The following is a 27620-nucleotide window of genomic DNA, read 5'->3' as shown; positions in this document are numbered from 1 at the left end:
CAAAACACAAGTATGTTCAGGCTGCCATCACTAAGTATGTTCTCTGGTACTATACTTCAGTGCTTCTGAGAATGTGATATATGCCTGTTACTGCGCCGTTTCACAATCAAAGCAAAAGGTACCATCAGGACATTGTCCTTTTGCACAACAGTAATGCTTTTGCTCCTCAGGAAAGAAGTTACTTCATCTTAGAGTGGGTCAAACAAACAGGCAGTTTAGAGGCTAACCTTTTTATCATACTTTCATTGCAAACACTCCAGAGAGAGATAAAAATGGGGCATGGAGTAAGTTTTGTAGCCAGGAATAGTTCAGTTTTCAAAAGGACAAACAAAAATTATTAAAAGAGCGTTGTAGGTAATCGTTCACAGACAGAGGGTCTGGAGGTTGTGTATTGGCTTTATTAACTTTTTTTCATTCTCAGTGAACATAGGTATGTGCCAGCATCTCCAGACCCAAACATTCTAGCTCAGCCATCACGTGTTGAGTGCATGGGCAAGTCACCTTTGTATCTTTCCAGAGTTCATGCTGAGGTCTACTTTGTGTTCATTCTTATTGTGTTTCCTGGGAAACAGAAACATTGTAGAATAATAGTGGTTTACTAAGCAGCTGGGAGTATCATGTCTGATGGCAAAGTACGTTGTATGCCCATGATGCTGTTTTTCCTTGGCTCTGTATAAGTATTCAAGGATTTTTTACAAATTTCAAATACCAAATAATACCTGTTTCCGTTGGAATTTGGGAGAAACATGGGAAATCTTGTTTACAAAACACATACATGATCCCATTTTGGCTTCTCTTATGCAAATGGTCCATCCTGTCTAGTTGGGAGATGCTGCCTTACATGTATGTCCTGTGTGATTCTGGCTTATGTTCCCAAAAGGAATATGAAGAAAGGAATACAAAGGGCAACAATAAATAAGAAGTAAATTGTACTTTCCTGCTTTGCTCACACAAACAAGCAGAACTGGAGGGATTTTGAAAAATTTTTTTATTTACCAGGTTAATTTGAAAGGATGAAATATTTCTGAGTCTTAACAGACTTCATTTTTCAATGCAGTTATGGCCATGCTCAAAAAACTTGTATGATTTTAGAAGAGATGATTATAAATTTGATGGTTGTTCACAATGTTAAAACTATGAAACAACAGTATAAAGAAGGAGGTGTCTCTTCCATAAGCTGAATTTTATTACGTATAAATGTTACGTCTTTCTATTATGTGTAAATGGCCAAAGAGTTTGCTTGTGTTATACATTTATTCAGAATTGGTAAAACTATAGAAAATTACAGAGATTCTAAAGCACTGAAATAGAGATTTGCAGCAATGGAATAGCAGAGATTAAATCTCAGAAGAGGATACTGTATATGAGTGTTTTCTTGGAAGAGAACATCTTTCTGTGAGTCAACCTGGTAGAGAAAGAGAGAAATTATCAAAAAAACATTGGGAGAAGCAGGAGACAGCAGTTAGCATCTTTGGCTTAATAATGAAGGACATAAAATCCAATTTTGCTTATATACTTCTTATACTTTTACTTATATACTTCTCAAACCAAAATACAGTACCATAGATTTTTAGGTGGAGGAGCTCCTGCTCACTCTGCCTTTTCTTGTGTTGTTCAATAATTTTAATCCAGCTGCTCAAAAAGATCCATCCGTGTAAACAGCCATTAGGACACAACACCTTCTGTGTCAGATATGTGACACAACCACTGTGTTGCCCTTGAATGACCATTTTGCAGAATAACATCAGGTTAACCTAATTTTCTTCAGAAGACATTTCTAGGTTTACAGGAGGGCTCTTTGGAAGAATTTTGGTTAATCATTTTCTCACTGGCAGGTGATGTTATACCAAAATAGAAATCTTGTGCTCAAAATTTTAATTTCAGTCAAAGTTTCCAGTGGGTAGAACTGAAACTTTTCGTTTTATTGATCTAGACCAACCATTGGAAATCTGGAGTTGGCAAATTCTGTAGGAAAAATCTTTATGGAAAGATCTCAGATGTTTACCTAGTGTGCTTAGATCATGTACTAAAAAATCATGTACGCGGTGTTTTGTTAAGGTACTTCCTTTTCTCGTAATAGCAAAAGAAAAATTTAAAAAATTATTCAACATCCTTACTCTACAAGGTTATAGAGAGCCAAACAGCAATGAAACAAGGCAACCATGTTTGAGCTTTCCAGATTGCTGATATTTCTCAGCAAGGGTGACCCATAAGGTAGGGGCACCAAAGACAGTAACACTCTGGCCACCAAAATGTGTCACTTCTCTACCTTGTCTCCGAGATCCTTTCCTTGTAAGGTGTGACCATTCCTTCTCCTGCCCCTGTCAGTCCCTACTCTATAGCTTGCAGCTTCAAAATGAGTGAACTGAAGGTGCTATACAATAAGTAGTTCCAGAAGCATATCAGGACATTTTGGCTCATTCACCATGTCTTCTACAAGTAAAGCTTCCACAAGTAGCCTCTGCTGCAATTTAACATTATTGTCTCTTAGCGGTCAAGATATTAATACCTTTTTGTTGATATTGGAGTGTCAGCGTAGGCTTCTTGCAGTGATGTCCAGGGGCCTATAGTAAAAACAGTCAAAACTCCTCTAGGCCAAAAATGATCGTATGTGTTGGCATAAAACGTTTCAGCCAGCTGCGTGTCTCCTGAGTCAAATAATATGACGAAGCTAAGCTTGGCAGATGAAAACCTGCCAGTGTGGAAGGGCCCTGATGTCTTCTGATTGCTATGGTAGGAAAAACAGAAGTGAAAACACCACTAGAAAATACTATGCTAAGTCTTTTTATAGGCTGACGTTTCAAATGGTGTCAGTGGAGCTGTAAATTGTAAGCTCCTGGCACAGGGTGTAACGTTCCAGAAAAAGAATATTTTTTTCCACAGAATCAGATTTAATGTTTAATAACAAACAGTGTGAATGTAGCCCAGTGAACTTTAACACATCAAGGACAGTGTTCTCAAATAAAGTGGCCTGCAAAGGTGACAGAGTTCAGTTCTGGTCTTGTAGACCTTTGAAGCTAGTTTGTTTAATTTGGGGCAAGTTTATATACATGAAAGAGAACTGTATATTTTGGCTTTGGAATCTAGATTGCTGTTTAACCACCATTCATAATTATGGTATTACTTATTAATCTTCTTAGCCTTAGGTCAGTAGAGGTCTGAAAAGCAGCTGCGTGGCTCAAGCATGACAACTTGCCTTCTGTCTTTCCAGTGACAGATGGATTTCAAAAATAAGCACAGCAAAAGCATGTAATGCTTATATATAAATTTTTTCACAGCCCATTGCAAAGTGTTTAAAAAATATTTGAAATCTGTATGTTGTAGGTGGATAAAGTGAGAGGCAGAGAAGCATCCTTACTCTTCTCTGAGTCTTTACATTAGGATACGGCAGAGATTCAAACCTAGGTCAGTGCAAGACCAGTGGTCTGACTACTTCGGTATGTGAAGAATCAAAACATAAGCATAGTCTTAGCAAAAATCTAAACTTTGTCTACCAATTTTGTAATCCCATGAAGAGCTTCCCATTGACAAAAGCTCAAATTCTCTGTTAAATCTTCTGTTAAAAAGCAGTTCCACTGCCTGAGAGTAACTTGCTGCAATTCAAGTCTATGAAGGGTTATTTGGGTTTGGTGTTTGGGTAAGCAGTACTCTCCCTGTCTGTTCTTAAACTGATGCTATATATTCATTGTTAGGTTAAGATGTTAATGTTTAAACAAAGTGCCTTAAATAATAGTAGCCACTTTTAAATTTAATATACGTAAATGTAAACATAATTATTATTTTTTATGTTTCTCAGAATAGTTTACTTGAAAGTGCTCAAAATTCTGCCTGTCTGCAGAGCCCTCTCTCATTTTCTTGTGCATTTTCCTAGATTTTTCCGTGGTAGATAGGATGCTAAATTCTTAGCACAGGACAGGCACTTTGTAATTTTCCATGCGCTACTTAGAAGTTTATGTGAGATTTGGAATTAATCACTTATACAGTTCCCCCTCATAACATGGGTTATCCGTTACTGATTGACCAGTGTAAGTAAAAAGCTCTTAAACTATTGATGCCCTTCTATAAATTAACAATGCCATTAACCTCCACTCAAACAATGAATTATTTTCCTGAAAAATCTCTCCCTGGAGAAAGGGGTTGAAACCATAAAGTCAGAAAGGTTCTTCCTATAGTAGCCTGTGCAGTGCTAAAAACATACCATGGTTACATATAAATATCTCCTTTTGTTTCAATGTATAAATTTACAAAAGAGTGAAGTGAGTAGTTGAACCCCTCAGGGAGCCATAAACAATTACACTGGAGCCAGAAGCTTCAATCATTTTTCCGCAGGAAAGAAGACTTTTCCTTTTTGTTAGCAGCTGGAACAGAAACAGGCAAGATTGGTTCCAGTGGTTCCATTGGTAGCTTTCCCGTTATTCAGAGGAAGAAAAGGGGGCAAAGAGGGGAGGAGGAAATTACCTTTAAGGAGCACTTTTTTATGTTCACAAACAGAATTTTGCAAGTAGCCTCGTGTTTTTCTATTATGTACGCTGGAATGAAAAAACCTCTCCCAAAATACCAACTACTTCAATAAATTTATGTATCGTAAGAACTAATCATATTTTCAACTTGAGTAATGAAGACTTGAGATAGTTCATGGTGGAACAGCCATAGTCTCCTATCTCCAAGCAAATTAAATGCCAATGTGAGAATGTACAAAACGATGAATATTGTTTTCAGATTACCCTGAAAAACATTTCTGCATATCAACTCCACATATAATAATTAGAAACTGTGAATATTTAGTTAATGCTGGATTCAGGAGGAGCTCTTACACTTTTCCCTTCTTAAAAAAAAAGAACAGTTATGACTTACTAGGATAAATGTAGGGATGAAGTGGAGTTTTGTTGAACATACACTATTTAAGACTTATTTGCAGGTCACACAGTTCCACAGAGGTCAGAACTGAGTAGGATGTGCTCACTGTCACACCAAAGAACTCTGTTTTTCAGTGAGTGGTGGCCATTTCTTACCTGCAGTAGAAAGCACTGGTCAGAGCAGGAATGGTGATCAGGAATCTACTGTCTATATGGGCTGGTGTAAAAGGCAGCAGAGCTATGGGTTATGTTTTGTAAATCTGTAAGAAAAAGCCACACTCAAAGTCATAGTGTCTTTATAAACTAATACTTTCATGCAAATCTTTTCTGGAATTTCATGCATAGCTGAATTTGTAGGTGGGATGCACTGATGACGCCATTTGCTGATACCATTTCACTTCCTAATTTGATACCTGTATTCAGTGCACATCAGGAAAACATGCCTGTGCATGGGAGGGGAGAGTTTTTCTCTGGCCATAATGCCTGCATGTTCAGGCAGCAAAAGCCCAAGTTTTGTCTATCTCGAACAGTGCGTTGAACTTGTAGGAGTGATTGCTTTGAAAGTCACACTTACTAGCCATCTAATACTAAAATTGTCAGCACTAATATGTCCATGATCTCATACTGACTTCTCACATATTCTATTGCAAAAATATTTTTCTGGCACTTAGTCCGTTTTTTTAATGCTGCCTTCATTTCAGTTTCATCACTGGGAGAAATGGAGGATAGTGCAGTAGAACACATACTTTTTCCTCTCCTCCTGCTTATATACTTCAGATATTTGAGTTTATACCGATCACCTATAAACGCTATTTTGAACCTCTTTGTCTATGAATGAATATCAGTCTGTGGCTGACAGCCAGAGTAGTCTTTTCTACCCACAGCACCACCTACTGAGACCTGGTGCCCGCTCTCGTAAGTGCTGTCTCCTAGCAATCATCTTGTCACTTCCACCTTCTGCTTGCAAATGGCACCAAAGTCCTTTGTAATTGGTCATTGTAACTTTTTCTTGCCTTAAATCACAAATAAAAGGGTATTAAAAATCAAAAGGAAAGGAAAGGAACATTCTCGTTAAGAGCACGTAAGGTATTTGTATGGTGGTGTTTGTGACAGATTCATTACACCGGCTCAAAACTGACAAGCCAGCCTGCAGCCGTGAATTAATTCTCTGTAGTGATGCAAATAACGTGAAAAACATTTAAACATACTGGCTGGATAAGGCTAGTGATATCACTCCTATACTTAATGTTTAAAATACGTTTAATTACACAGCTGTCTGATTATCTGGCAGAAATATTTTAAGACAAGTGGAGAGTATTTTAATTTGGCTGATACATGGCAGTTCATTCCCACAGAAAGCACTGAAGATTCTCAAATAAAAACACCTCCAACCTCGACATAGGAAGACTGACATGTCTCTAGTGAGCATAGGCGCCAAGTGCAGACTCACTGCAATCAGCAGGGCTATGTTTTTACTTGGCTGTCCTGCAACATTATTCTGCCACAGTGGAAAAACATATTAGGAATTAAACCTTAACTTATCACTCAACTAATAATTAATTAATAATGTTTTTTTTTGGGGAAAAGGTCCATTACCTTTTTTAACTAAGATGCAACACATTTTTGGACCCTCTGTCGCATTGCAAACATGCTTTGTCTATTAGAGGATAGTCAGTTTAACAATAAACTCTGTCCTGGGTTAATTTAGACAAGAAAAGTAACTGTCACAACTCCAAAATATTAACTCTTTACATGCAATGGTTCTGAGTACTGTCTTAGTTTTTAAGGGCAAGGTAACCTTTTTTGTGTGGTTCCTCAAAACATGGATAATATTAATCTGTGTCATTTGAAGTTGCTTCTGGGTTGTTTCTTTTTAGTGCCTTCCTGTATTTCCAGCTGGTGCTTTTATTCTTCTGTGTATCTTGCTTCCATTCCTAAAGATAATTTTTAATAAAATATTTTGAGAGTTAGGCTGGATATCAGGAAGTAAATAAATACAGAACTTTAAGTCAGGGAAGATGGTGGGAAAAGGTAGAAAAAAGGCGAAGCCAAAGAATACTCATTTTCAAGCCAGCTTCCCCTGTGCCTCATGCCTCACCAGTATGGATGAATTCCTTTGTTTATGGTCAGTTCAGGCCTAGAGGAAAGAGGTTTTAGAAGAATAAAAGAAATAGAAACCTGTTCAATTGCTCTTTGAGCATAAAGCTTGAGATTTCACTGTGTCCTAATGCAAGTGCACGCTAAAAATATGTTCTTCTCCAAGTTTTGTGGCTTGCTAACCTCTTTGGAGATGCCAGTTCATAAACTGGTTATGTCAGTCCTGTGCAAAGAACATAAGCAACCTCCATTTCAAAGGTGTGTCTCATAGTCACAAGACTTGAGCCTAGAAATAGCTGGCCTTCAAGAGAACAGGTGGGCTTCAAAGATTTTCTCTTCCTGAGGGGTGTAAAACATGACTTTTCTTTTCCACCTGTGCTCTGATTCAGACTTTCTAAAAGTGCTGCAATGCAAACTCTCAATTTAACATTCTCCTGATCGTCTGCAAATTTACTTCACCCTTAACCTTTTTCTTAATGCCTCTTCCTCTCCCCTGCTTCTGTGCCAACCCTTTCTTCCTGCATCATTTAGTGAGGGCCCAAAGCAAACAGCAGTATTGGTTTTACTCCGTGTGTTCTGCCGTGTTGTTTAAATGTAATGAAAAACAAAAGCCACTTTGAATGTAGGTAAATATTTGCAAAATTGCTTCCTGAGAATTAGAAGTTTTAGGAGATTGAAGATAATATAATGAAAGTTTGCATGTCTCTACACTTCTGGAACAGAGATACAGATTAGTGTAATAGAATTATGATAAATAAAAATCAAAATTCATAGGCAAAAATGAACACAAGACAAATTCCAACATATTTATAAGAATGTACTAATTTCCATCTCAGCTTTATGGCATTACTGTTGAACTGCTTACTTCTAGAGGAAATAAAATATATTGCTCTGTCAAGTATTAGAATATACTACCAAAGATAATAAACAGTTGCTTGATCTTTACATAGCTGATAATAATCTCTTCAGCATTGTCTTTTGTTTTCATATAGTCACTATCATCAGAATATTACAGAAGTGATGGCCTCCTGTTTCTCATTTAAATGTTAATTCCTGAAGGGTGTATTTTTTTTATTTTAGTTTTATACTTCCTGGTCAAAGCAAATATTCTTTAATACTCTTTTAAAGAGATTTGGTGCAAGTTAGGGTTTTTGAGAGCAGAGCAGTGCTATTTACCCATGATCTTGGTCAGAGGAGAATGAGTTGATACTGCTGGTGTAATGATAAGTTTGGGACATTTGTCAAGAACCCTGTTGATATCCAGCTTTTCTGAAAAAAATAAAAAGACAGCAGAAGTTATAAAATTAGTGAAAGTAGATTTTACTGTGAAGAACAGGTCACTTTTAATGTGTGCACCTGGAAAAAAAAAAGTCCTTTTTATTCCGGGAAAGGCCTCTATTTCCACTATAGGAGTTCTAGTGATGATAAGCATAACAGCACACAAAAGTACAGTAAATCACGTGAATTGCTGCATTTCTAGGGAAACACTTGATGGCAATCTCCATCCAGATCTGTTTAATTTAGACAGTGACATAACTACTAGAACACATATGATGATGGGGGATTTCCACTTAATTAGATGACTTTCACTTTCACACTGAACAGACATGCCCACTGAGGGGCAGTCTTCACCCACGCTCCAATCTGAATGATCAGAAGGCTGACGTTACTTAAAATTCATTCATGTGGGGTTTTCATAGCTATTCTACGTGGACTTTCTTTACAATTAATTTACCTAAGGAGGGAATGAAAGAGAATCCTGTATTGCAATCTCTGAAGTGTTTTGAATTAATGCTCTGTTTTGAGCACTCATCAATATCTGCAATATGCTACACATACCAGCAAATGAGATATTAAGTAAACAGGTTTGAGAATGTGGAGAGAAAAAAGTATTAACAGAATTTTGGGCTCATTTTCTCTGCATAGATACTAATTTTTGTAACCTTTGGGTTTTACATCAGCACTCAAGACTCAAAAATGCAGTAAAACATAGGAAAAGAATCCCATTTTTTCCTATATTATACTTTGTAACAAAAAAATGGGTGAAATGGGTAACAACATGTATTGAAAAGTAGAACTTACATTTTTCAATTACATTCACACTGCTTCCAGATAAGATTCTGAGGCTGGCTACTGCCTGTATGCGAATCAGGGAATCAGAGTTAAACCTGCAGTGAGGGATCTGGGTCTGGCATAGGCTGCGCACCTGGGCTTTTAACCCATTTGCCTCATTCTGTGTTTTCATGCTCTATGCTTACATCCAGTGAAAAAAAAGCGCAGAGATTTACATGTTCTTCAAGATATGTTAAATTATAGTTTGATTCATGTAGTAATACTGCGTAGCTGCGGTTTGTTTGCAGCAAAATTTGTAGGACAAGATAATACCCTTTTATTACAGCAGCTAGCGCAGTTGGAGAAATTTAGGTAAGTCGTCTAATATGCAAACACTTTTAGTGATGAAGAGCTGAAGAAGGGGCTTGAGTCCCTCAACTTCTGTATTTTTTTACTAATTGGGTGGTTTGGACAAATTTACTACCTTTGCTTCACTGTAAATTTTGTGAGTTGCCAGCGGCCCAAAGGGGCCATCATGGCAGCCTGCAGTTGCTGGAAAATTTTAGAAGAACCCTACTTTTTTGCCCAATAACTTTCCCTGATCTCCCTTCTAAGTGGCTGTGAATGCAAAAAAAAAAAAAGCTTATGAACTTAATCTTATCCAGTGACATTTTATTCAGCAAGAGTATGCCTGTGTAGTCCTTTCCTGGCAGACATAAGTGTACACTTCTCCACTTCTCGTGCTTCAAGCTGGACTCAGGCCAGCTCTGAACAAAAACTGTTTAGCTGCAGTTAGAGTTGCTTTGTGTTCAAGCTAATATGGGACTCAGCCTCTCAGCAAGAGTTATTTTCTCAAGTACTACACAGTGTTAGCCAAACTATACAGCTTTTGATCTGGAGCTAGCTCATATTCGGCTGTCTTAAAGTATAAGGCAGAAGAAATCACACCTGTTGCAAGATACAATACAAACTAAAGCTGATCTTATGCGACATGGCTAATGGCCATGCGTGGCAGAAGGTCTGTCCTCGCTGCCCCAAGGGGCTTGGGGACAACCTTATGAGCTATTTTTAGACACACCCTTTGGAGGTGGGTAGGAGAATGGGAAGCGGGGGGGGGGGGGGGGGGGGGGGGGGGGAGAGGCAGGAAGGTACCTGCACAGATGAGATTAAGGAAATCAAGTTATTTTTGATTCAAATGGCAAATTCAGTTTTGCTTTGCTGTCGAGAAGTGAACGCAAGCAAGGTCATCCACAAATGCAGTATGGAAGTGGCGTGGAATCAACGCAAGTTTGGAGTTCAGAAGTTATTTCAGTGATAGTAATTGGCTATGTGAACACATTAAGAAGAAACAGAAAAGCAAAACATGTGGTGATGAGGTCACTTCAGTTAACAAATTAATGTGCATAAGCTACTTTATGCATGTTTGACCTTCTAGTGTTGATTAATTTAACACATGGGAGGGGTCTGAGGAGAGCATTTGCTATTATTAGTATGGTCGAGCATAGGAAGTGTTTGAAGCACTTGGTCACAGCAAAAACATCCCTGTTTCTGTAGGAACAAGCAAAATGTTGAGACTAAATACAGAAACGATCTCTAAAAGGAGGCAGGTTTGAGATGTGTGACTGTTTAAGACAAACATTCTTTGTGTTTGTCTTGTGTTGCAATAAAAGATAGGAGGATAATACCATGCTCCTAGAAAAAAAAAAAAGGAGACTATAGAAAAAGTGCTTTTGCTCACATCTTGAAAGTAAATGGGGTGATTAATTGCCTTAGAAGTATCAGTTAAGTAGACAGGGCGTTTGCTTTCTTGTATATGCACCCATACACAAAGCCATTCTGCTCGGCCTGTTTTCCTTGCGTATGTGATTTAAGCGTATGCTCTTCAAAGCTGTTTTTCAGAACTCTGTTTTCTGTCTCAGCTTTTTTTGCCTGCAGGATTACCACACATCCATGAGAAATATTCATCATTTTGGGCCTGCTAAACGTAAACAGCTCAGTTTTACAGCAACAGAGCTGCAGAGGAGCTGCAGTCACCTCAGGGAAGGAATGTGAACCGGGCTAGGCGGCTATCAGCTCACAAATAGCTCTTTTTAAAGAACTTAGATCTGAAGATGTTTGACGCTGTCCTATCAAGCGAAAATTGGTCTCTGTTCTATGAGTGGCAGGAGCATATTCAGTGCTTAAAACGATCCCAGAAAAAATTTTTAAGCCATGGATATTTATTCTTGTGACTCTGAATGCTGCATCGGAGTTATTATTTGAAGAGAATTCTCCTTTGCACTGCATTATACAGTTTATAGCCTGCAAAGTCAGAGAAGTTTTTCTATTCTTGCAGCTTGTTTTGTCAGTCAGCTAGTGGTACATGGAATGGTCTGGGAATCAGTTTTACTATCACTAAAAACAATAAGGCATGGTCATTACATATGACAAGCTTTCCTTAATGTTCAGTAAGGAAACAGTAGAAGTTAGGTACAGTAGAACACATTATTTTGGAGTCTAAAAAAATCCATGGCTTATTAATCACTTGTGAAATACTTCCTTGTCTAAGATCAATTTTTGTGCACAGAGGTTCATTTGGAAATTAATTTGAAATGTTTCCAGTTACTTTTTCTGGTTTCAGTCTGACACAATGAAACAGAAGATGGTTCTAAAATTACCACCCTGTTAGGAATGGGCTTTGTTTTTCTTGCAAGGTAGGGTCAGTGGATCACGTAATTAGAATTATTAAATGAGGTTTCAATGGATTAAATGTAAGCGTCTGAGGGTAGTGCTTCTTCACTACTAAAGCTGGAAGAATTTATAAATAACTAATATTACTACTAAAATAAACTAGTTTGAAGTATTTGCATTAAAAAAGGCTGTCGTTTGGCCTTTGGTCGTGACCTTTTTATCAAAGGGTGTCCTGCATTATCTGGCAGCTATCGTGTTAATCAGAGGAGCTGCCGAGAGCCAGAGCCACCGCTGCTGGGAGCAAAACCCTGGGAGAGGAGGTGCTGGGGAGGGGGACACACTTGCTGGGAGAGGCAACTCATCCCCACCCGGCAGAACAACCCCACTGGGACCCGCTGCTGAACCATCTCGTGTGACCACAGGCTCACCGGCCTCGCACGCCGTGCCAGATGGCCGGTTCTGTCTCGGGAAGCAGCACAGACCTTCAGGGTCTTTGAATGCCACCTGTGTTGCTTTGAGATGAGCTGATAGAAACAGGTGACAAAAGTGGCATGGTGTAAGCCTTTACAGGGGAAAAAATAAAGCAAGGCTTGGAGATCAGGAGTCTCGTTCACTCTCCATCTTGTATTTAGTATCCATCTTGTCCCCTCCTCCCTTCAGTGGCATTATTCCTTCTTGCTGTCACAGTAAGCGGAATCTGTGTCAAGGCCAGAAGTTCATCTTTTGGAATAACAGGTAAGTGATACTTGAGAAAACAGGAATAATTTTCAATTTATCACATAATAGCTTGTTTCAGGAAGGTGTTTTTTTTTTAAAAAAAAACCACAAAACTTTGGGCTCAAATCTGGTTTCCCTGAAGTTGTCTTGACTGCCCCATGCAGGCTTTCTCACATGCAACATCTGATCTCTGCAGTCAAGTGGGAACCATAACTGGAGCCTCCCTACTGATGCCCAGTAATCATAAAAGAGTCCTGAAGCTGCGTACAGCTGGTGAATTTAAAATGTAGAAAGCAAACCTCCTTTCTGTTTCTACTATGAATAAAGGGACAGCCGTTCTCAACTTAACAAACTCATTTTGATGTTCCATAAATGTGCATTAGAAATTTGAAGCTAATAAGTGTGATAATAAGTAGGATAGAAATGGTGCCCAAAGCATGGAATATGTTTAAGTGCTTCATTCCCAGGGTCCCCTGGTGCTAGTTTACCAAACTAATGTTTCAAATTGTGAGTAATTAAGACAGAAATATGCAAAAAGCAGCTGACTAAATGACAGTGTAGAACTGTGTGCTCAAATTCTTTTAGTATTCCATAGGAGATCCTGACCAAGAAACAGGCATTAGACCATATCAGCCTACATAGCCCAGCCTTGGGCATGGCTGTCTAACCTACTAGGTAAAATACAGACAGTATTTAGTTATTTTTTTAAATGCAAAAATCTATGTCTACATTACTGTTTTAGTGGAGTCCCTTTAATAACATCGAGAGGTCATTTTAAAGAATTAAACTGGAATGCCTTTTTATTTCTAGAAATTTTGCTAAGTCTGGCCTTTCACTACTATCTGCAAGCCCGCTTACCTTAGATCAAAAAGTTGTGTTCTGCATTCTCATTATTCATGAAAAACTATTTCAGAAAACATTATATTCCCAAGTGCTCACCAGAATTTCTAGTCACTAAATATCAAAATAGTGAAGTAGACATTACAGAGTAATTTTTCAGGCTAGTTTCATATCCAGGTGCTCTATGCCAGAATAAACATCAGTTTATTTTAAATCATTTTTGCATTGAGACCATCAGAATAACAGTTATTTTAGGAATAAGTTACTTTCTCTGCAGTTCTTTTTCACATGTTGGCAGAACCTCAGAGCACAGATACTGGTTAGATAAGGAAGGTTCTATGTTTGAGTTTGAAAAAGCAATTCAGTCTGTACCCCTGAACAAAGTCCATGGCAGCAGCATACAACTAATTTCTATAAATACATGAACCACACTCTGGAACTTATTTTTACAATACTGTTTGTCTACTAAAATTTGTACTCAATACCTAATCTACGTTACTGCTTTAGGATAGTCACGGTTCTAGGATTCTTATCTTTTTGGCATATTTAATGCATTTTTCTTTATCTGTTCTTAATCTAATTTATTGCTCAAAGCACTAGTGACCCAGTTCCTTTCCCCACTTGTTTCCAGATGAGGTGAGCCTGTACAGAATAGATAAACTAAGACTACTAAGAGATTATTTAATGCTATTTAATAAGCTGTGTCAGCTGGCATGCTTGTGGTAGTTTTATTATAGGTGTCTGAAAGGTCCTGTCTTCAGGTGGAATAATCTTAAATCTTTACTGCTTGTTATAGCCTATACTATTTACTAATTCACATTGATTATTGTGGGTTCAAAAGTCAATCTTTCCATTAACACAACAAAATCCAAAGGTTTTGTGTTCTATTATTGTTAGGGAGGCAAATGTTCTTATTCTGCTCCGTAATTATGGAGCGTTTTGCACTGAGAAGGCAGTAGTTGAAGATACCTACATCACAATAGATGATACTGATCACTGAACAGATCATTCTCTAGGCTGTATTTTGACATTTAGAAAGGATCTGGATGAAAATTGCCACAAATATTTAAATAAGGCCAGCATTTATTTGATATCATATGTTACAAATAACAGTAGCACTAGGGAACTTACCTGTTAGCCCTTGTTGAAGAATGCTTGGTTTGTGTTCAGTAAATTTCTCTTTATGTGTTAAAAGCTTCTGGCAAGACTTGAATTGCTTCAATTAGATGTTCTTTCACATCACACCAAACTTCATCCTAGAATAGCTCTTCCAGCCAATAAATTAAGACAGATCCCATAGTCTTGCAAAGATCTTGCTTTCTACATGTAAACCTTTGTTTTTTCATAAGACTGTAGGAAGCATGCACTCTTCCAACAGAGGTACTGGTGAAAAGCATAACCGTTTTCCATCACCAGCTTTCTCCTAGAGGTTACATTTTCAGTCTACCAGCTTTTTGAGTACACAGCCACTTATTCTGTAAACATGTCTCAGATTATCACTAACAGTTTAACTAGGAGGTCTTTGCTTAACCTAGCGCATTTTAACTGAAGGAGAAAAGGAAAAGGCCCTCAGGATGATCTCCAGACCAGTATCAGGGGACTAATCTCTACGCAGAGGTGTGCTGCTGAAGCATGGTGAACCCAGAAGACACTGTGTGTCTGTAATTATGTCTTGGCTATTTCTTTTTTAAGAAGATAGGTAAATAATTATCCTTCACAGTCGGCTAGCCATATAGAGGAGCATGGGAGGCCTCTGCTAGCATACTTAAAATATTAACCAAGGAGACACCCTGATGGTATCCAGACTCCAATTGATGGTGTGTCTGCCCTACCCTGTGTTGTGATTCCTACAGGGGGAAATCTCCTCTGGGCATGCAGGTGGAAGGAGAGCTGCAGATTACTCCTTCCAGCATCTAGACTCTGGGAACTGATTTTATCTTTCTCATCTTCAGGTTGTTTCAAGAACAGAATAGAAAAAGTAGAATAGTTCCAGTTGGAAAGGACCTACAACAATCATCTGCTCCAACTGCCTGATCACTTCAGGGCTGACCAATAGTTAAAGCATCCTTTTAAGCGCATTGTCCAAATGCCTCTTAAACACTGACAGGCTTGGGGCATTGACCGTTTCTAACTAATTACATAAAGCATCAGTTAACAGATGTGTTTCTCTTACAGTAATTTTACTTACCCAACATCACATATCTCTGACCCTCGATAGAGACCTAAATTCAGTTTAGAGGTCATGATGTCAAATTTGTTTACACTTATTGGTAAGGAAACTTACACCTGAACTTTAAGAAAGACTATATCCAGAAATGGAGGAAATTAAAAGTCACTTTATTAACAGTTTTACCTGATATTACCCCTGTCATGGTTATACAGATCCCACTTGAGAAGCTTCTAGAGGCAATTAATCTGTCATGGCAGATCTCCTCCGGGTCTAATCTCACATTCTAGATAAAAAACAGTACAAGGCAGGTCCGACCACAGAAAGTCAACATCCATCAGAACAGCTTGGTTTGGACCTGCCAAATCAGCATATTCAGACTGCCCTGAGCTGTGTCTGGGCACTTGAAACTGGAAAAGACTGTAGATATGTTTTTGGTGGTTTTTAAAAGAGGGTTTTTTCAGCTTCTATTTGCATCATTATAGCAAAAGTGTTGTGTTATTGAGGACCTTGCAGGGGGACTGCAGGAGGTCTGGCTCATGTTCTGTAATGAGTGACAAAGCAATGTGCATCTTTGTCACAGATCTAAATGGAGGTGATAATAGGAACTGTCTTTGTAGGGTACTGTGCCAGATACGTTGTTCTGAATCTGTATATAAAACTAAGTGGATTAGGAACTGCTAAGAGCTTATAAGTCCTTATTTTTCCTTATTTACAAATAAAAAAAAAATCAAGTATAACTTCTCGATGAGTGTCACTTGACACATTCTTTGTAAGGGACAGCGCAATTGGAACAGAGGAGAAACTGTTTTAGAGGAGAGCCTGCGTACTTGTGTCAGGGTCGTTATGTGGAGGGTGCCAGCTACCCCAGCCTTTCCCCAACAGCTGCCTTCTGCTGCACGGGCGGCGGCTGCGCTGCGCGTCACGGTGCCTCACCCCCTCCTACCCTGCATCCTGCACCCCCAAATGGCCTGCCGCCTTGCTCGGAGAAGCAAAAAAAGTCCCTGAGCTTAAAAATGGGAAGTGAAGGGGCAGGGGCTGCACTCACCATGAAACCGTCTGCTATCCTGCTCAGCTGGGGGAAGGGAATGTGTAATGTACGGTCGCTGATGTCTAATCACTACTAATACCATCAGTATTTTAAGTGATTTTCTTTTAGTTAACTGTTTGGGTTTTTATAAAGTGCTAGTTTACAGTGATATATAATCAACATACTTTAAGCAAATAATTCGTAAACCCAAAAAATATCTCTTAGATACACAGCACATGCAAATTATACACTAAGACTTTGGAGTTGCTGTTCATAAGGTACTTACTTATTTTTTAATATATATGTACACTGATTTAACTGAAGCCAGAAATAAAGCTAAACCCACATGCATTGTCTTTTTTCTGGTGTCAGTTATAAATCACCCCTCTGAATGACAGTAATTTCTGAACAAATTTAGTGGCCAGTGAAGTCGTTTAGCATGTGTATAAATTCACAAAGGAACTTTAACTGCTTATTTTAGCACCATTAATACAGCATAAATATGAAATGAAAAGTTAGTTATTGAACTTTTCTTTTGACCCAGTTAAACACTGTTTTGAATCTTCTAAATTATATAACCTTTTCCTCTGTGGAGTAAAACATGCTGTGTGTTGTATTGTTACTTTTTCCAGAACGAGTGACATAGAATTTTTGCTAGAGTCCATAGATCTCTGCATTTTTTTTTTCATCCTTTGTTGGTATTTTTGTACTGGTGTTTAATATCAGAGCACAAAACACAAGAAGAACACTTGGCTTACATCAGTGCTGTCCTGACCGACCAAGCAGTAACAAAAAGTATGATTCATATGCTCTATTATTAAGCAGCGTCCCTGTGTTCAAGGAGGGAACCCCTTTTTTTTACCCATATAAAGTAAATTCAAAGCAGAAGAGAGCAGTTTGGTGAGGACATGGGAGTTTTAGTGTGTTTATTTTCATTGCAATTAAGTCCATCAAAAGGAACAGCACTGTAAATTATGCCTTTGATACTATTCCTCTTTAGAGATTGGGTTGGTATAATGACAGATAGCATGTGGTTGGGCTCTTTGTTTGATTTTCTTTTTTAATGGAAACGCATGTAAAGAAGCTCTATAAGGAAGACAATCTTTTCCTAAGTGGAACAAAGAGATGAATTTTGAATTATTAAAAGAACATAATAAAATTGATAAAGGAGAAAATATTTATTTAACATGAAAAGAAATGAACACTGTTAGGATCCACTCCTCTAAGACATATATTAAGACATTTCTGTCGAGAAGGACACCACGTCAAAAGCTCTGTGAGTTCCTACTGTGAAACAGGAATTTTCAGAAACTGCAAAAAACGTGACAGAAGTATACTGACATGTTCTTCACTGGCATAGTCCAAAATGCTCTAGAGGAGCTGCCGCTTGGTCTGCGGGTGTCTCCCCGTTCTTCTCAGCTACAGGAGGCAGGGGTTCTTCCTGCTCCGATCAGAAAGTGAAACTGTTCTGAGCCCGCAGATGTGGCAGGCCCCAGCTCTGCGCACTCTTCCAGAGCTAAACGCGTGTTGTTCTGCTCCTTGGTGCTTTTATATCTGCTTGGGTTAACCTTCTCCGCAGCTATTTCTCTAGAGCGTAGCACGGTGCTCTCTTTCTTTGTGCTCCACCCAGCCCAGCATGTTGCCTTTTCAGCACTTCTTACAATACAAAGGAAAGGTTATTAGCCTCAGATTTGTTCTTCCCATGTGAAAATATTTCTGCAGTTCTTAAAATTATAGATCAAGTCTTGATAATACTTTACTGCTTTATTACTTCACTTTTACCCTTTATTTTACTGAGGGGGTTTAACTGAACGTTTGCAATATCGGTGCTGAAAGTTTCTGTTTTCCAGTATCTCTGATGGAGTTCTGTAGCTACTATCACATCAGCTATGCTTAGGTCTTTGTAAAGTAAATTTTTCAGTATTTAGTGTATTGTCAGGCTGAAAATTTGGGACAGAATCTTAAGGCAGACTGGTTCATGTTGAAGGGAACATGGTAAATCAATTATCTATGGATTTTAAGAGAAAACATTCCTGCGTTCATCATTGGGTATTGCATATTCTCTGACGAGGGTGTGAGATATAATGTAATGTGATTTGCCACAAAAAGGAATTAAAAAATTCTGAAATAATAAAAAAAGGAATATTCTTTCATCAAAGTATTCCAAATTCATCAATTTCACTGCAGTTCTGTGGCACGGTTCTGAAGGGATGCCACAATGTTAGCCATTTTAATACAGTACTTTCCAAAAATGTTCAAAACAGTTGGTGGAAGATAAGATGCGGTCTTAAATCCAGAAGTCAGTAGAAATGCTGATATTTTGGATGTCTATTTGGAATCATTGGCTTTTATCACTCCTGAAATATTAAATGCAGAGGAACAAAGCTACCTGTTTGGTAAAATTCATGAAAATGTGCACTGCCCAGTTCATAGTGGGTACTGCTGCAAATGTATGTGGTTCCTTGTGTACTGTGTCTGGACTGGGATGGAGGTAACCTTCCCCATGGCAGCCCTCGTAGTGCTGTGCTTTGTATTTTTATCTAGAACAGTGTTCATAACACACTGATACTTTGGCTGCTGCTGAGCAGGACTCACACAGCATCAGGGCTCTCTCTCCAACCTCCCTCCTGTCACTGCCCAAAGGCCAGTAGACTGAGGGTGGGCAAGAGGGTGACTCCAACTGACCAAAGGGATATTCCATACCGTATGATGTCATGCCCAGCATAAAAGCAAAGAGAAAGAAAGATATTTAAGTTTCTTTGAAGGCACTCACAACTTCACCCAGCGGTAAATTTTCCCATGCATAATCCTGGATTTGATCATACACTGATGAAAGAGTATATTATGCTGTAAATAATATGTGAGTTTTGTACATATGCTAATTGTCCAAAACCTGACTCTTTCCACTGTGGTCTGATGTATACAGCTAAGGTCATTACTCTTACCACAGAATCACAGAATGGTTGAACTTGGAAGGGACCTCTGCAGGTCACCTTGTCCAAAGCTCCTGCTCAAGCAGGGACACATAGAGCTGGTTGCCCAGGACTGTGTCTAGATCATTTTTTAATATCTCTGAGGACGGAGACTCCATGACCTCTCCGGGCAACCTGTGCCAGTGCTCAGTCACCCTCACAGTGAAGAAGTATTTCCTGATGTTCAGATGCAGCCTCCTGTGTTTCAGTGTGTTCCCATTGCCTCTTGTCCTGTCACTGGGCACCACTGAAACCACCACCTGGCTCCATCCTCTTTATACCTTCCCTTCAGGTATTTATAGACATTAAAAATACCCCCACATGAACCTTTTCTTCTCCAGGCTGAACAGTCACAGCTCTCTCAGCCTCTCCTCAGAGGAGAGTTGCTCCATCCCTTAGTCATCTTCATGGCCCTTTGCTGGACTCTTTCCAGTATGTCCATGTCTCTTATTGGGGAGCCTAGAACTGGACACCGTACTCCAAGTGTGACCTCACCAGTACTGAGCAGAGGGGAAAGATCATCTCCCTCAACCTGGTGGCAGCACTCCTCCTAATTCAGTGCAGGATGCCATTATCCAAGGGCACATTGCTGGTTCATGTTCAGGGCCTTTTCTGCCCTGCTCTCTAGGTTGGTATTTCTAGTTCTAAGCTGCTGTCCAGCTGGGTAACCACCAGCATGTGTTGGTACCTGGGCTTGTTGCTTCTCAGGTGCGGGACTTTGTACTTCCCTTTGTTGAACTTAATGAACTTCCTATCCGACAGTCTCTCTAGCCTGTCTAGGTCCTTCTGGATGGCACACAACCCTCTGGTGTATTAGCCACTCCTCCCAGCCTGGCATCATCTGTAAATGTGCTGAGGGTACACTCTGCCCCATCATTGAGGTCATTAATGAAGATGTTAAGCAGGACAGGACCCAGTGTTGACCCCTGTGGTACACCACTAGTCACTGGCCTCCAACTAGACTTTGCGCCACTTATCACAACCATCTGGACATGGCCAGTTTTCAACTCGCCTCACTGTCTGCTTATCCAGCCCATAAATCAACACCTCATCTGTCTTATGGGGGACAGTGTGAAAGGCCTTACTGAAGCTCAGGTAGACAATATCCACTGCTCTCCCCTCAACTACCAAGCCAGACGCTTCATCATAGAAGTTCATCAAGTTGGTCAAGTGTGACTTCCCCTCAGTGAAGCTAACGTTCACTACTTCTGATTATTTCCTAATCCATAATGTGCCTGCAGATGGTTTCCATGATTAGCTGCTCCCTCACCTTCCCATGAATGGAGGTGAGGCTGACCAACCTGTAGTTGCCCAGGTCCTCCTTGCCTTTCTTGAAGGTGCAGGTGACATTTGCTTTCCTCCAGTATTTGAGCACTACTTCTAGTCACCATGATTTGTTGAAGGTTACCAAGAGTGGCCTCATAGTGATGTCTGCCAGCTCCCTCAGCACTCTTACGTGTATCCCATCAGGCACCATGGTCCAGTTTGCCTAACTTTTCTCAGACTTGATCCTTTCCCACCAAGGGTACATCTTTCTTGCTCCTGGTCTCTGGGTCCCGGGATTCCTGAAGGCTGGTCTTGCTAGAAAAAACAGAGGTGAAGAAGACATTCAGTACTTCCACCTTTTGGTTAAAAGGAGAGAGAAGATTCGTTTCTGTGTGTCATGCTGTATCCTCATTTTAAAGTCCATCATATGGTAGCACTTCAGCTTACCATGGCAAGTTGTAATTACTGCTATTCTGTATTCCACTTATTTATTCTTTATGCATACTTCTTATTTAGGATTCCGCCAACCTACTCAGTTGGCTGCTGCTTACCGGATTGGTATGGAATTGCTTCAGTCGTCTGGACTTTCCTTTTTCTCTTTCATAGTCTCCGAAACACAGCTCTCACTCAAACTTATTGTTTTCTCTGTAAATTTCTGTAGTAAGGCCAAGTTTAGCTCTGCTATTTCTGCACTTAGATTTTAATATGTTCTTTTATTCTTAGAAAGTTGATTGATTTCCACACTTCATCTACAGTTGGCGTCAATGAATAAGCCGTGCACGTTTGGTTGATTACAATAGTTGGCACTAATGAATATGCCATGTACATTGGTTTGGTTGACAATAGTGTAATCTTTCTGTGTGGATTTTTAATAATTATATATATATATAAATATGAAGAAAGAATAATGTAAAATTTCTGGTAAAAAATTTGCAGTGAGGCAGAAAATGTAAATATATTAAGTCTGACCCAAAACAAACAAAATCTTCACGTTTTCAGAGAAGACAGTGATGTTAAAGATCACCATTGGGATAAAGGCAAGACGGTGAATAGAGTTAGTAGCATGGAGTGAAAGTTGTGGCTACTGAGGCAGAAGGAGAACCCAAAGCATAGGTGCATTTACAGGTTGGAACAAAAATATCCCTATTCCTAACTTTGAAAATGCTGGCATGATACTTTGCAGGTCTTGCAGCAAGTGCTTTTAATAAACCCTTTGCTTCAGAGGGCTGAAGTGACTGGAAGATAATATATTAAAAGTAAGATGTAGTAAAAAAAAATAATCTTGGCAACTGCAGGCCCATTAATTCAGTCTCGGAAGCATGTATGTACGGGTTTAGAAAAAAACTGTGAAAAGACATAGTGCTAAATGAAGCGGAGAATAAGACTCCCATGTGTTTATACTTGGAGTGTGTCAGAGTAGTCTGACGGTTTTCTTTGTCCAGATAAATGCAGTAAAATACATGATATGTCAAATGATTATTAAAATAATAATGGAGGAGGATTAGTCCCAAGAACTTAGATGTGGGAAGAGATAGACTAACAGGAAAAGACAGCTATGAGAGTGTGGCGAATGAAGAGAGGTATTTCACTGATCCTAAAGGACTGGTTTGTGGAACAGAAAATAACGTGCCCAGGCAAAATGCACTGATGGCAGAAAGTAGAGAAGCGCTGACACTACGAAGTGGTAGTGGGGTACGTGTAGAGAGATGTGAATAGCTTTGAAGACTGAAGTGTGAAATACAAGGATATTTCCTAGAACAAGGAGAAAAGTCGTAACCTGTAGGCTAACAGCAAACTTCAGCTCTGTAGCAAGAGGTAGCCAGTTGGAGACGAGAGGAATAACTGTGTGTACCAGATGATCACCAAGGTACTAGTGTATATCAGAAAAAGCATTTGTGCGGTATATAGGCAGATAAGAAAACTCTGGGATGAGAATCTTGTGAGACCTCTGCAGACCTTCTCCATCCAGCCCTGAGTACTTGTTTTCACGAAGGACAGAATCGAAGTGGCACAGTATGGAGAAGGAAGATGAAACTGGTATGCGATCTGCAAAGATGTTTGCACAAGGACAGACTTCACACGTGTAAGCGTACATTTCACAGCACAATACATACGGTTACGTGAGAAACAAGATAAATTGATCCAAGCAGATGTTGTATTTATGGAACTAAACTACTTTTGCTGGTCCAGCCCAGCTTAGGCATCTCTATAGAGTACTGCCTTGTGCAGTGGTTGGCTTATTTAACCTTGAAAAATGAAGCCTGAGGGAGAATACTACTGCTTTCCGTGAATTCATTATAGTGCAGACCCCAAGGAGAAGGAAATCCTGTTTAACCTGAGAGGCTTCCAACAGAAGAAAAAATAGATATAAATTGACCATGAATAAGTGCAGGCTGGAAACTAGGAGAGGGCTCTTAACTAGCAGAGGGGTGATGTTCTGAGACAGCCTGCTGCTTGGAAACAGTGGTACAAAATTACTCTTCTTCACAGAGGAATGTATAGTTTTGTAAATCATCTGTTTTTATTCATTTATAGTTTAGTGTTGATGACTTAGGTTGAATACCCAGGTGCTAATTTCCTTCAAGCAGTTGATAGGTAATTGTCTTAGAGTTACAAAGGAATTGCAGTATCCTTTGATTAATCCACTGGGTAAGTGACTGTCAGATGGGAACCTTGTGAAAGATCTTCCTGCTCTTTAACAGAAGTGCATTGATTTATCGTCTTTTATTTTTTAACTTTTATTTTTTCATTTTGTCAAGAGGAGACTTGTGAGTGATACGCTATCACTGTAATTTTGAATGTGGCACTGAACACAAGTTAGTGAAAGTAGCAGCCTGCTTGTTATCCCTTAGTTAAATCATTTCGGGTCAAGACTGATCACCTTGACAAGTACCAGGAAGAAGCGTTATGCTATAATCTCGGCATAGAACCAAATAGTGGGTTACAAAGATTGTTTGAAAAGGGGTGTTTAAAATCATACGATCTCTGTAAAAAGAGCCCTGAACAATTGGTATCAAAAGGAACACATCCAATATATACTTTTATTGTTCCAAATGGGAACGAGTTATTCCAATAGATGGTACATATTTTGCTTATTAAAGTAATAGGTTCATTATTGCAAAAGATTGCCCACTACAGTTAAAAACTAAGCGAAGTGCAGAAGATGTGAGGCAGTTAGGCCTAAGGAACAATTTATTTGGAAGGTGGTTTTTTTGTACATTTCCCTAACTGCCTCAGATAATACGGGGGAAAGGTCTGATCAGTGGTCTGTGCTCCATGTGTTCCTGCTAAATTGCAGTGCCTTGCGTTTTAAGCTGTAAGTGCCAAAGTAGCCAGCGTTTGTCAGAACAGCATAGCTGAACTACAGTTTCCTCTCCCAACATTTCAAAATATGGTCTGCCATTTGTTTGTGTTATAATCCAATTCGTATTTGTATCTTCTGCCCAAGATGCAAGGTAAGAATTACATGAAAATAATGTAGAAATCTTTCTTTGCCTCTTTTACCTTTTCAGCATTTTTTTAATCTAAAAAACTAGTGTTATTACAGTGAATTCTTAGCTGAGTGATTACTTCAGCCATATTGCTGTTTTACTTCTTCAACAAAAGTCGATGTCCATGAATAGTACAAAATTTTAGCAAATATTTGGACTATTCACATTGTTTTGGTTGGAAAACTGTTGACATAGCAAGATACTTCTCCTTTTTAATATACAAAAAAATATTTTTCTTGAAACACAGGAACAGGCTAGAAGTTATAGTTTCTTTGATTACAGATGCAAAATGCTTTCAAGCCAACATTCAGTCCAGAAGATGCTAAAAACATGTTCCCATCAGTCTGCTTTTGTGTTTTCATCCCTTCTTTGTCTCTATATGTAGTCTAACAGTCTATCCTTAACATATACACACGCCTTCAGTGAAAAAAAGGTGGTAAAAAGGTGGTAAAGCCTCTCCACCTAGATGTGTCTTGTATTTTGCTTGTCGTAAGTAGAAGCATTTGCTCCAAGTTTGAGGAAAAGTACTGCTGGTACTGTTTGAGCTAGCTGGTGCTATGGGGTTGTTTACACAAATATTTCTTGTGTTTATCCCTAATGGAAGGCAGCCATTGCACACATATTTCAATTGAGTTTAACCCACTCCGGACAATGGCATTTGTTTGAGCAGCATCAGAATTTGGCAAATAGCAGTCTATGTTAGGCTGTGTGTTAACCTCTTAATAACTGACTGGTTATGTGGCCATGGTTAGATTCCACTTCCCAGCAGAAGACTGAAGAACCACACATAAAGCACTAAAAGTATGTTTTTTCCTTTAGATAATGAAATGCATCTTACAATTGGTTTTAGTCCAGATGTTGTCCAGTTGCTCATCCTTATTCTTCCATTTCATCATGAGATGACACTGTCTATCTGTCAGTATACAGACCCTGCCTTTATAAGGGTGGTTTTATAGTAAAGGGAGTGTGTTAAGAGTTATCCAATACCATACATTTATTTTTTTGTAAATACAAACTCCAGGTGTATGCCAAATCATTTGGTATACTTTAATTCCTTCCCCATCCATCTCCTGATTTTAGAAATACATAAAATCAGTCTGTACAGTCCACAAATTGCAATTACTAACAAGTCAATGGGCTGTTGGTCATAATAGTAGTATTCCTTGTAAAGGAAAGGAAAAACCGTCAGTTATTGCAGGTGTTCAATAAGTAAATTGAGCCTTTCTTTATATGAACACTTAAATTCTTTAATAAAGAACTGCTTGTAGAATGATTTCCTCTGTTAAGGAATTCACAGAAGACAGAGCTGAAAGCTTCTGAGTTGTGTTTTAATTTTAAACGCTATATTGAAATTGTTTAGCAGCATTCATTGCAGTCAGGGTTGGAATACCTTTGTTGCTTAGACAATACATAGGCTACTTATCCAGCCAGTGCACAGTCCTCTGACATTTGGCATGTCATGGAAAAAAACCCTTATATCTGCCTTGTGAATGTGAAATTAGAAGAAGAAATGCTTAATCCCTTTTGTCCAGTATTGCTATATTATGTGATGGAGTATAATAATGCTACGTGTCTGACAGTCCGAAGACAGTAAATGCCTCTTGAGTTTGTTAGTTTATAAAATTTCTGGCCTTACTGAAATCAGAAGATAGCATCTCTTTTTATTTTATGGAGGAAAATCTCCACCCACAGTTACAAAACCGGTGTCTAATGTTGCATGGCATTTACTGTGTGGAATAATATTAAACAATAAATATTCAGTCTGTCTAAAGTCTTTTCAGATGTGCTTGTAATGGATATTAGATTGTCTGCAAAAAGTTTAAAGCTAATCTTGTGGCTGACAGTGTTAAAGGTTCACTGTTTTTGGGTGAATATTAAATGTTGAACTTATCTCTCCTGAGTCTCTGGAACAGCGAGTGTAAATTTTACTTCCAAACTGATTTTTAAAATTATTATTATTATTATTAAATTAATAATGTGTGATGCCAGTATGATTATATTAATTTTTCCCCTGCAGATTTCATTTCTGGCCTCTGCTTACATGAGCCAACATCTTTCAGAGGAAAGCTGCTCTGCCCTTGCATCTGTTACCCATTACCTTTACCTCTGCCAGTTCAGCTGGATGCTGATTCAGGTAGGTCTCTCAGTCCTTTTCACCCTCTCCCCAAGCCTCTGTGAAAGTAATGGATACTTAGACTGTATTTCGGTTATATCCTAGTATATGTATCTCTGCAATTCAATGCTACTAGAGTGGCAAAACATTAGATGGTCTTTATTAAACCTACAGTGTCACAGCTCCAAGGGTAAATATTCAAACTATAAAGACTTTTGCCAATAATATCCATTATAACTGTGTAAGGCTTTCCACATCTCACTTTATCTTGTAGAAGTTACTGTCTCAAAACACTGAAAAATTATTTTTATCAGAGTTAACAGCTTTTCTAAGCATCTCTTATTTGGTCTTTTGAAACACTCTCTTACAGGTGAAATATAAATGTAAACTACACTATATTTTCTGAGTCAATAGCTTTTACTCATTCGACTTGTATAATATGACAAACATACCTTCATAAGTTTGCAATAAAATAAGGAGTATATACATTCATAAATATTGCCACAAGTTTCATATAGTAATAGAATCATAGAATCATTTAGGTAAGGGAAAGGTCCTTAAGAACATCGAGGCCAACCGTTAACCCAGCACTGCCAAGTCCACCACTAAACCATGTCCTGAAGTGCCACGTCTTCTCCCCCAGGGATGGTGACTCCACTGCTTCCCTGGGCAGCCTGTTCCAGTGCTTGACAGCCCTTTTGGTGAAGAAATTTTTCCCAATATCCAATCTAAACCTCCCCTCATGCAGCTTGAGGCCGTTTCCTCTCGTCCTGTCACTGGTGACTTGGCAGAAGAGACCAACCGCCCCCCCCCTCACTCCAGCCCCTCTCAGGCAGCTGCAGAGAGCGAGGAGGGCTCCCCTCAGCCTCCTCTTCTCCAGGCTAAACCCCCCCAGCTCCCTCAGCCGCCCCCCAGCACACTTGTGCTCCAGGCCCTGCCCCAGCTCTGTTGCTCTTTTAACACATTATAGAATAGTTAATGGTGTAAAACCCAATTGAACTAATGTGGGACACTATGAACAATCTAATTTGTTATGGGGAATTACCAGCTATAACTTAGTCAAAATAACAAGCTGTGAGGTTACTTGGAAAATACGTTATCATGCTCTCGGTCTAGAAATGTGTGTTTAGCACTAATGTGTGAATTATGCAATTTATTATTCTATTATTTTAATGGGATTTGTCCATAACACATTTATTATAGCATATAGCTTTATACATGCAGCTCTGAATGTCACCGTACAAATCTTCCAATATGCAGTTCGTCAGACCAAACCCAGAATTGCAAATTAGGCTATATCTAACAGTGGCTTTCTCTCCCAGTGATGTTCATTTGGTATCTGGCACTTT

General features: G+C 39.0%; 1 protein-coding gene and 1 long non-coding RNA gene across 7 annotated transcripts in view; one reads left to right on the top strand and one right to left on the bottom strand.

Moving 5' to 3' along the window:
* Positions 1 to 27620, top strand: part of ADGRV1 (adhesion G protein-coupled receptor V1) — a 275402-nt gene that overhangs the window by 160770 nt on the left and 87012 nt on the right. Inside the window, exon 85 of the mRNA XM_075079982.1 lies at positions 26176 to 26292. Within this exon, the coding sequence (XP_074936083.1) occupies positions 26176 to 26292 (117 nt within the window). The remainder of the gene's footprint in view (positions 1 to 26175; positions 26293 to 27620) is intronic.
* Positions 908 to 14873, bottom strand: LOC142050814 (uncharacterized). 6 transcript variants are annotated; one of them, XR_012658144.1, is made up of 7 exons: positions 14364 to 14873; positions 8130 to 8222; positions 6955 to 6993; positions 6655 to 6790; positions 6192 to 6354; positions 5013 to 5116; positions 908 to 1405 (listed from the first exon to the last, which is right to left on the bottom strand). It is a non-coding gene; the product is annotated as an uncharacterized LOC142050814 (long non-coding RNA). The 6 variants fall into 6 exon arrangements; XR_012658141.1 differs by lacking the exon at positions 6955 to 6993 and adding an exon at positions 2510 to 2728; XR_012658142.1 differs by lacking the exon at positions 6955 to 6993 and adding an exon at positions 6453 to 6550 and having other exon boundaries at positions 14364 to 14872.

The sequence above is a fragment of the Phalacrocorax aristotelis genome, chromosome Z (assembly GCF_949628215.1).
Source record: "Phalacrocorax aristotelis chromosome Z, bGulAri2.1, whole genome shotgun sequence".
In the NCBI taxonomy this organism is placed as follows: Eukaryota; Metazoa; Chordata; class Aves; order Suliformes; family Phalacrocoracidae; genus Phalacrocorax; species Phalacrocorax aristotelis.
Note: the sequence above shows the minus strand (reverse complement) of the source record. Positions and strands in the feature narration are given on the sequence as shown.